This window comes from Natator depressus, chromosome 11, assembly GCF_965152275.1.
Source record: "Natator depressus isolate rNatDep1 chromosome 11, rNatDep2.hap1, whole genome shotgun sequence".
NCBI classification, from domain to species: domain Eukaryota; kingdom Metazoa; phylum Chordata; order Testudines; family Cheloniidae; genus Natator; species Natator depressus.
In genome coordinates this window covers 50,913,823-50,924,787 of record NC_134244.1, presented here as the reverse complement: position 1 = coordinate 50,924,787, position 10,965 = coordinate 50,913,823, and the positions used below count along the sequence as shown (strand labels likewise).

Here is a 10,965-nt window from a genome sequence, read left to right as displayed (position 1 = left end):
TCTTTATCCCATTCCTTTCATAAGCACTGAAATGTACTTAAACATGCAAGAAAAGAAAGGCCAAGATAATTTGAGGATAAAAGGCCCTTTCTTGCCTTATTGCAGTTGTGCTTACTAGAGAAGAGTAAAATATTCTACATAAGAACGGCCATACTGGCTCAGCCAATGATCCATCTAGCCCAGTCTCCTGTCTTTCAACAGTGGCCAATGCCAGGAGCTTCAGAGGGAATGAACAGATCAGGTAATCATCAAGTGATCCATCCCTGTTGCCCGTTCCCAGCTTCTGGCAAACAGACACTAGGGACACTATCCCTACCCAGCCTGGCTAATAGCCTTTGATGGACCTATCTTCCATGAATTTATCTAGTTTGAACGCTAGTATTGTCTCGGCCTTCACAACATACTTTGGCAAGGAGTTCCACAGGTTGACTGTACGTTGTGTGAAGAAATATGTCCTTTTGTTTGTTTTGAACCTGGTGCCTATTAATTTCATTTGGTGACCCCTAGTTCATGTGTTATGAGGAGTAAATAACACTTCCTTATTTACTTTCTCCACACCAGTGATGATTTTAGAGACCTGTATCACAGTGGTTCTCAAAGCCAGTACGCCGCTTGTTCAGGGAAAGTCCCTGGTGGGCCGGGCTGGTTTGTTTACCTGCCGCGTCTGCAGGCTCAGCTGATCGTGGCTCTCACTGGCCATGGTTCGCCGCTCCAGGCCAATGGGAGCTGCGGGAAGGGCGGCCAGCACATGGAACAGCTTCCGTATGAGGAGAGATTAATAAGACTGGGACTTTTCAGCTTGGAAAAGAGATGACTAAATGGGGGGGATATGATAGAGCAGTGGTTCTCAAAGCCGGTCCGCTGCTTGTTCAGGGAACGCCCCTGGTGCGCCGGACTGATTTGTTTACCTGCCGCTTCTGCAGGTTCAGCCAATCGCGGCTCCCACTGGCCGAACCTGCGGAAGGGCGGCCAGCACATCCCTAGGCCCACGTCGCTTTCCCTGAACAAGCGTTGGACCGGTTTTGAGAACCACTGCTCTATCATAACCCCCCCATTTAGTCATCTCTTTTCCAAGCTGAAAAGTCCCAGTCTTATTAATCTCTCCTCATACGGAAGCTGTTCCATACCCCTAACTCATCTCGATTGTCCAGTGGCCCTACTGGTTGTTTAGCAGGTTTCCTGCTTCTGATGTACTTAACATTTTTTTTGCTGTTACTTTTGAGTCTTTGGCTAGCTGTTCTTCAGATTCTTTTTTGGCCTTCCTAACTATATTTTTACACTTCACTTGCCAGAGTTCATGCGCCTTTCTATTTGCCTCAATAGAATTTAACTTCCACTTTTAAAGGATGCCCTTTTGCCTCTCACTGTGTCTTTTACTTTGTTGTTTAGTTACGGTGGCACTTCCTTACTCAGGCAAAATATTGACTCTAAAGGCTAGATTCACAAAGGGACTTACTTTGGTGTTGCAATACTCAACATTGCTGCGCCTAACTTTTAGTGGACTTCCAAACCCTTTGTTCGGTGCCTGGGCTCCCTATACGGTGCCTCGGGAGAGTTGGGTACCTAAGAATGGGATTCACAAAAGCTGTTTTTGTGTGGGTTTAGGGGTGCTCAGAGCACGCCTGCTGGATCAGACCCTGAAGACAAGAGAGGAAGAGAATGGCTAGTTTGTGATTCCCGCAGGGGCTTAGGTGTGACTTAGGTGCCAAGATTCTGGGTGATGTCAGAACTTAGGTGTCTGCGCACAAGCCCAGCCACTGAAATTTAGGTGCCTCGGGCCTTGAATGGTGGAAATGTAGGGTATGTCAGCATTAGACCTGGAGGGGTAAATTCCAGCTCAAGGAGACATACCCATGCTAGCTTTGATAGAGCTAGTGTGCTAAGAATAGGGTGCAGCCATAGTAGCACGAGTGGAGTTAGCTGCCTCAAATGTGGGCCTAGGGTCTTGGACAGGTACGTCCTTGAGGTGGCTAGCACCTCTAGCTGCTCGTACTCAATCAGAGCTTGTGGGGGTGTGGCTCTTCTAGCTGCAATTTACCTCTCCAGCTTGAAGTGTAGACACACCCGATGCCTACAGCATTGGCTGATCGCTCAGTGGGGTGTTTTATGACTGCCAATGGTGCCTAAGTCCCTTTGTGAATCTAGTCCTAAAATATCTACTTCTTAACAGAAAGTACAAGATGAGTTATGTAGATAAGCTGTTTAAATGTTGCCCTTTATCTAATCTTCCCCTTAACGTATACACTTCTTTTTGCATTATGATTCCTTAACACGCTCATCAGTGGCTGGGTACTTTACCCTAAGTGCTCATGATACGAGTTTCAATTTCCCACAAAATTCTTTATGTTCCTATTTGTATATTACTAAAAGTGACAGCTCCAATTGTGTAAATATCTTAGTAGTTTATATTTAATGTTTTGACACTATCAACACAAAATGCTTTGGTTCAGGAGAGAAATTATTTTGGAATTTTCAGTCCATGGGAAATTTCTAAATAAAAATAAAAAACAACTTTTGGAATGTCAGAATTTCCTGCGGCCTGGAAACAGTTTTTCAACCATTCTCTGTCATTAGGCTGGCCTAGAATTTGTGGCTATTCTCAAGAACCTGAACACAGGGAATTGCAGGCTTCATAGTGTGTGTGAAGGGAGTGGGGACGTAAAGAGGGAGGAAATTACATTGCTGTCTAAAAGGTTTTTGGCTCAAACAAAGGGTCAGTCCTTTCAACCTTTACTCCACGGTGGTGCTTTTTTTTGGCCTGGGTATATATTAAAGTCCAAGAGCATCAGCTGATCTAAATCTGTTGAAGATCCACCAGCTGAGGCTCTGGTCCCCATGTCTGCAATGTTGTTGATACACAGTAGAATACGTAAAGAGGATGGCTTTGGCTTTGAAATTTTAACCTAGCATACGGTTGCTATAACGTTCTCAGGAAGCAGCGTTGTTTTTATGCTGTAATTTGTACCTAGGGAGATGGAAAACAAACACAAACTGCTGACAAATGGTAAAGTAAGGGTGCTGGACTCTGATGATGCTCTGACCCTTTTGCATCAATCCGCTAATGGGACTCAGAGCTGAGAATTAACTCAACAGAAGCTACCATGATCAGGATTGAATCTAGCTCAGAATTCTTCTGCATAATTCTAATATTATTTCCAGTTTTGAAGGCCTTTCTGTACACCACACACCCACAGAAAGGCATGACTGGTTCCACTACGGGTAGGCAAACATCCTCCAACAATCTTTTTTTTTTAAATCAAGTACCTTCCAGCAAGCTTGTCCCTCTTTTGTGTCTTCCAGGAACATTAGTGATCCAGTTTCACTGGCACAAGTGTTGATAGAAATTAATTTAAAAAAAAAATCAAGTACACAAATGTTCACACAAACCACACTTTCAATTCACACAAACACGTATTTGTTGCCAATTATTTGTTCAGCCTCAATGCTGCCTGAAATCTAGTGGTTCTGTAAGTTTTTTTTTGGTGTCATGTATCCTTCCAAGTGCTTCCAGTGGGCTGGGCCTAGCAGCCAGTATCAAGGGACATATGTGGATCCTGTTTCCTACATGCCTCCTCCCTCCCACATGTTAGGGACTATGAGGTGGATTGCATAAGCAAGAGTTCTCACAACAAATTTTTTGGTGGCCTCAGAGTGCAGCCACCAACTCTTGCTGGTGGCCGTTCTGACAATTTTTCCTAAAATACTTAATTAATTTTTGGAAAAACAAATAAATATGCACATATACATGACCAGATCATTGTAATTTATTTATGTCGGGGTTTTTTTGCCGAGTCAATAAAAATAATGTATAGATGTCTCTAATCTTTACTGGACCTAAACAGAAAAGAAATACAAATAAAGTGCTTTGTGTGTTTTGCCTTTTTTGGTTGATTTTTTTTTTAATTTGCTAGCTAGTGAAAAGTGATTGTTAATATCACTTCCCACAGCAGACTTACTCATCCTCAGCAAGCTGGAGGGCAAATTAAAACGTGGATGGGCAGGTCTGTAAGGAGGGCCAGGTTCTGGGGGATGGGGGTGGGGGCTGGAAGAGGTCGCGGCGGTCAGGGCAATGGCAAGGTGAGTCCAGGACTGCATTCTGGGGCCCTGCTGCATGGCTGGGGGATGGAGGAGGCAGCAGGGACCAGGGGTGATGGGGGACCAGGGGGAATGAGCCCAGGGCCCTGTGGCTGGGGGCTGAAATCCACCACTGCACGGCCAGAGCCTGCTGCCCACCACTCCAGGGCTGAAGCCCAAAGCCTAAGCCCCACCGCCCCGTGAAGGTGGAGAACTGACTCTCACTGGCGCCTGCTCCTACAATGTTTGTGGCACTAGAAAGGGTCAGGGAACAACCCCTGCTGGCAGCCCCACGGGAGGAGGGGCTACTTGCTGCCCTGCTCCCCCCTCCACCCATCATCACCCAGGAGGCTGTGGCTGTAAGAAAAGCCCCTGGTGGCCTGCCACTACACTGTATGAGGCTTCCCCCATGCGCAGGGTCCATACATCTTCAGTTCCAAAAACACAGGTTCTGCCCTGGCAAGGAACCAGTCCCCTAGTTTATATTTTGATTCACTGTGACTGTACTACTTAATTCTTCTAGCTAGCCGGACCTGGTTCTGTCTTCTTAGCACCATACTAGGAGTGAATATAGGAGCAGCAAGCAGACTGTAGTGATGACAAAGGCCAAGGGCATACTGACAACATTCTTGCCAGCCAGGTTCACAAGATTCCAGCTCTGAGATTAAGGCTCCAAAAACATATTCCTTCCCAATAGGCTAAGGCTACTAGGTTTGCACACTAGTGTTTTTGTGCTACTCCAATAGTATAATAAATGTAACGAAATGTTTCACAAATGACAAAAATCAGTCCAGCTTTCCTGAGACGACCTATATTTGCTATTAATCACGGGTACTACTATTTTTGGTTTTAGTGTTTTCCTTCTGTTCTGATTGCCAATTATTGTTTGCTATATAGGGTGATAGGTACTGCTAGAAACTGAAATGATTTGAGTAGAGAACAATATATGCAGGGGTTACTCATTCAAAAAAGGTTACACTTTTAAAAACTATGAATTACACACCTTCAAAGCTATCCTATTTGGTTGTCTAATTGTTTTAATTCAAAAACGTCTTCCTTTTTGAATGGAATTGGTCACTTGTAGTTTCATAGGGACAAATGAGTATGCCAAATACATTTCTTACGTTAACCAACCATTTTTAACAGTAATAGTCCAAATACAGCCATCAGTTATGCCAGTGCAACCCACTGAAGGAATTTCACAGCGCAGAAGTTGGTTCCCTTATAAGTGGTTTAATAGTTGCAGAAAATGTTAAAAGTACCCTATAAAGCAGGATTTTCAAAAGCACCCAGCATTGCCTCAATTCTGTGGCCATTGAAATTAATGGAGCTATGTTAGGCTAATGCTCATCACTTTAGAAAATCCCACCCTTTAGGCACAGCCCTGAGCAAAGGGAAGTGCACCAGGCACTACTGTGATGCAGAGACCTACTTGTATGTCCCATTTCCTCCTTTGCGTTCTCTTTTACTAGTGATGGCTAGTAACTATACCAGAAGCCATATTACTATCCATCCTGTTCGGATGCACCCACTCAGTTGGTCTGCCTTGGGGAGGGTGGATCCCCCGCCATCACCTGCTCCAGGGAAGCAATAAAGCTGGTGAGTAGCCGCACTTATTCCCACACACACATGGTAGAGGTATGGAAGGTGTTCTTATTCCCTTGCACAAGCACCTAATCCAAGTCACAGTCTATCAGACCATTTATTTTTGATGTTAAAAGGAATGGTAACTATCATATTAATATGAATAGGTAAGAGTAGACAAAAGGAATATAATGTGCGATATCAATGTTGTTTCATCCAGATTTCTAGACAGAAGTTCTCTTCAATAGCACAAGATATATAGATGTGTCAGATTATGACAGTCATTTTGCTGGCTTGTGCGCTATTCAAATGAGCATCATTGTTGTCTGTACTATGCTGTGTGATAGTCAAAATTTTACTGTCACTCATGTACATTACCACCTCTACAGTTGCTTTCTGCACTCATTTCCTAACCCTTCCATTTCTACCTGGGTAAAATTCAGTATTGACCACTATAAAGCCTGTCCCCTGCTTATATTCCATGTATCTGCAGTAAAGGCATTATGCTGGCCCTCAGCATGAATTTCAGCTGCACAGAATTTACAAGTTTCAGTGCAGCTTCCAAAGGATTTGTGACATGAACAAACCATTTTCCAAAGTACCAGACATTTCTGTCGGTCATGTGTGACAGGTTTTCAGTACTGGAATGATAGTCCAAAAAGCTGATCACAGGTAGTTTTAATTTTAAGTTTCTAAGTAAAAAAATACTTTAGTGCAGCAGGTAGCATTTCTTAGTACTAAATTGTAAACTCTCTGGGTGAAATCCTGCCATTTTGCTTGAGGAAAGATCACTCAGTCCTTTTTCTGGCAAAACTCTGTTATAACTTTGCTTCCCTGTTAGTAAAGTTGGGAGGAAAGGATAAGAGTAGTGAAGTGGAAAAATGAGGAGTTTTATTAAGATATTTATTGTGTGTCTCTGTAAGGAAAAGACCAACAACAATATAAAAGCTTACAAAGATGGTTAACCTTCAACACTACAAATGTGTTAATGTGATGAAAGAAGCTCACAATTCTGCATCTTTGACTTTTACAGAGCGAGGAGGGAATGACCTCAGAAATAGTAGGCCAATCCTAATCTCTGACAGGAGACATTTACAATTGTTTTTAATCCTTTAATGGAAGTCAATAAACCTGTCTTGCAGATTTAGAAGTGAAAAATACATTAGCACCATCACATTAGTCTTTTACACTTCCCTAATTTTAGTGGTCTTGACCAGCAATGACAGGAAAGTATAGAAGCACCCTTGAAAACAGAATACCATAATTTTATTGTTGGATTGTAACATTAGGGTGTTCAAACTAATCAGTAAAGAAAAATACAATTGTATACCTAATAATTCCTTTGAATTAACCAATGGTTCCAATGTATTTTGATTTGGCTGTTTGGTTTTTTTTGCTGTAACTCATCAAACTCATCCCAGTTTCTGTCCATGTTGAGGTAGTTGAAACGGGGAAGTCTTTCTAGCTTTACGGACTGCGTCTTAGGGTAAACTTTGATGCTGGGAGCAATCAGTGCTGTGTAAATTGGCTTTCATTCAACTAATAGAAGACAGTATTGTTTTGTTGAGTGTTGAAGTTTTATTATAGCACCACGGAGACATGTTTTGAAGATGGAATTTGGTTAAAAAAAGCAAAAAGCATTTTTATTGTACTTTGTGTAATTAAAAACAATTAACCCTTTGTCAAATTACCTTTGTTTCCTCCAGAAAATTTGTAAATAAATAACTGGGATACAGTTGAGCACCTGTACCAGTTGACAAGGTTAAAACAAAAGGAGAGTGTGGATTTGCTTGCTGGGGTTTTAGAAAAAGCGGTATCCTTGATTTTATAAGAAACAGACTGGGCCAATGTCCACACCAAATTCCTGATCAGGACCACCAATATCCATGGGAGCAATATCCACCACAGGCAACCTCATTGTCTTCCGTGTTCTGTATTCAAAGACTGTTTTACCCCATTCTCCAGTGTGCTTCTGCAAAAATTGAAGAGAAAATCAGTTTAGAGAAATCCAGTATAGTTCTACAGGGGGGTTATTTTACTTAATTTCACACCTATTGTTCCTCACACCGATGTTCCATCCCCTGCACCATTGCATTTCCCTAATCATTATCTTCTTGGAAAGGCATATGTTTAGAAGAACTCTTAATTAGCATTCGAAGGCTGGGCCAGGTAGGGGGGCAAGCATCAGATGGTTACAGCTCCCTGAACAGATCTCTGGCAAACGCTCTAGGCTACACAGACACCATGTGTTTTTTTGCATGCATGCTCCAGCCTAGCACTGAGAAATGCTTCCCCCTCCTTGTGCAATGAGCACAAATGTGCTAGTGAGCACAGGAAAGGGAAACAGGAAAAAATAAGCTGCACTTCGCATTTGTCTCGTGCATGCAAAAAAAACAGCAGCAAGAGGTTGCAGTGTAAACCAGGCTCATACTACTTTAAGTTGCACTTTCTGTGATGTGCACGTGTATCTTTTGTGCCATTGAGACCTCAGATCACTGCAGCAGTGACCAGCAATTATGGACGCTGTTGTGCATTAGTTTCTGCTGTCTAAACAGACTGCTGTTATTCACATCAACTGGCATTCTTGAGCATAACTGCCATTCATCACTTGCTGTTACAACAGGCTTAGACTAGCTGCCTGCATGTTGCTATCAGATGGTTCCCTGCCTGTTTCTGGTACCTGCCAGCGCTGAGCATACTGCCAAAGAGTAGGGGGAGTTCCCTCAATTGTGGCTTTACCCTGGATGATGTCAGTCCTGCCTCAAGTGAACCCATCAATGAGTAGACTTCATGGCATCAGTACCCTCCAGCTACATATGGTCATGGAACAGTGCTACCTGGAAACATAGGCCAAAGCACCTATCTCAAAGGGAGATGAAATTGTCTATAGGCTACCTCTGTCTTAGTGCATATCTTTTTCTCCCATGTGAATTTTTGCATGGTTGGGACAATCTAGCCCTTCATATTCAATTCTTAGTTCAACAAACAACTCCATTTTGGATTGAATAGAATTAGGTTTGGGGTGGAATCAGAATTTCAGCGCCATGACTTGGATGAAAGGAGAAAGAAAAGGGGGCCTCTAAAAGAAGACCTTTGTAAAGCACAGTTTCAAATAGCATCTTATTCCACAAACAGAGCTGTTGATTTCAAAGCTGTTTTTAGCATGTAGCCTGTAGCAAGGGCCAGTGCAGAGGGCAGGGTCCCGGGAAGTGGCATAATGCCTGCCAGTGCCTGTTCCTTGGTTGTGCTGGCAAAGGGTATGATATACCCGCAGTTGGCTCCACTTAAACCGGTGCACCAGCACGGATTCCACCTAGTCCCTGTCCGACCTCACTCAAGCTTCTGGAGTGTATTGTCTGAGATATCTGAGCATCACAGCTGCAACTGTGTCCAGCCCTTGCAACGGGTGAGTGAGTCTTTACTCTTTCCAGTGTCCCTGCATGGCTAGGATCCCATCTAGCCCTATATGTGGTGCTATCTTACAAAAATTCTGTGTACTTACAGTACAGCCATCTTCCAGAACGGCGTATGTGAATTTGCTGTTTCCTTCAGCCTTGAACTCGCTCTCAGTGGAACTCATCAGTTTCAGAGCTTTCTTAACATTTCCACTGGCCTGATCCATGTAAGCAATGCTGTTCTTGCAGTGATAAGTGATATTCTGAGAGGCACGGCTAGAGAGCAATCTAAGGAATGCCATCTGCACATCTGAAACATCTTCTGGAAGCTCTGGATCTCCATAGCTGAACTGTGGTACAACACACAAAACGGTCTCTTTTTTTTAACTGCTGATATATTTACTAGATTAAATTAATTCCATGGTATTACTTATCTGTGAAGTGAATGAAATATAAGAATTGCTGACTAGGCTATTAATTGAGAAGATCTAATATTTCTTACCTGGAAGCCACCATTCATAGACTCTCCAAACCAGATGTGTTTCTTTTCAGCTCCTGAACTGGTCCACCAGTTTTTACGTGGCACGCTGCTGGGATTAGCATTGATGCATGTCTCACCAGTTTCCATATTACAGTATGCTTTTATTGCATCCATCTTGCAACCTTGGTTAGGATCAATCCAGTACTCTCCTAGAGGGACATAAAATAGCAGAAAATCAGGAGAGGAATTTGATTATTTTACCCATATGTTCTAAAGCTTATGTCTGTCTCAAATGCTTGCATTGAGTAAAGAGGTATGGAAGTTTTGACTGAAGACAAGCCAGGAGAAGAATTAAGATGGCACATAGAGACCATGTATGATCTCATTCAGATGCTCTAAGATGACTTGTCAGAGAAATTCTAGCTTTCTTTAAATTGTGTTACATATGGTCCGCAGCCAGCAAAGGACTTAAGCAGATATTTAACTTTAAACATCTGAGAAGTCTTATTGAAGCCAATGGACCTACTTAAAAATCACACTTATACAAAGTTTCAGAGTAGCAGCTGTGTTAGTCTGTATCCGCAAAAAGAACAGGAGTACTTGTGGCACCTTAGAGACTAACAAATTTATTAGAGCATAAGCTTTCGTGGGCTACAGCTCACTTCATCGGATGCATAGAATGGAACATATAGTAAGAAGATATATATATACATACAGAGGTGTACTTATGCTCTAATAAATTTGTTAGTCTCTAAGGTGCCACAAGTACTCCTGTTCTTTTTACTTATACTAAGTACTTTGTTCTATCAGGGCCCAAATCATTTGGGGGCAAACTTGTTATTGGCCTAAGACTCCACCGACGACAGTGGGGTTGCACTCTTTATATGCTGATGATGAATTTGATTTTAAAGTCAGCATTCAAATGTCAGTAGTTTCATTTCTCCACGAGTTTGTATTTAAGTTATTATAACGGAAGATATATTTACCATACTTTATACTCTTGGAATGGTATGCTGTAAGTCGATGACGACAATTATTTTTCAGCAGATTTCTGCATTTTGAAGAATGCTTATTTTTGTGTGTTTGGATTTCATGGAAAACAGATCATGATAAAGATTACAGCACCTCTAAAACTTTTGATTAAGTGTAATCTTTTTGTAATTAGATTTTATGTTACTGCTTTTACACCGTTTGTTACTTATTTGGTTCTCTAATGGACAATAAATTAGAAAATAAAGTTTTGATTCAATTTGATAAACCTATTACAAAACAACTTTTCAGATATAAAGAGAAGCATTGCATGCAGGGTTCATATTTTGGTGTAAAACACCATGTTATATTATCAGGAAAGTATTAATAATAAATCTATTTCAATGAGACTTTCCCACTTTCCCCGCTCCCACCCCCAAAATTCAATTAAAGTGCAGTTCT

General features: G+C 42.1%; 1 protein-coding gene across 1 annotated transcript in view; it reads right to left on the bottom strand.

Annotated features, from left to right (window-relative positions):
* Nucleotides 1–7,096: 7,096 nt before the first annotated feature.
* The window catches only part of COL3A1 (collagen type III alpha 1 chain), a 67,205-nt gene continuing 63,336 nt past the window's right edge, over nt 7,097–10,965 (bottom strand). Inside the window, exons 49-51 of the mRNA XM_074967761.1 lie at nt 9,556–9,743; nt 9,161–9,403; nt 7,097–7,630 (exon numbers count right to left, since the gene is read on the bottom strand). Coding sequence (XP_074823862.1) covers nt 7,484–7,630; nt 9,161–9,403; nt 9,556–9,743 — 578 coding nt within the window. The 3' untranslated portion in view covers nt 7,097–7,483. The remainder of the gene's footprint in view (nt 7,631–9,160; nt 9,404–9,555; nt 9,744–10,965) is intronic.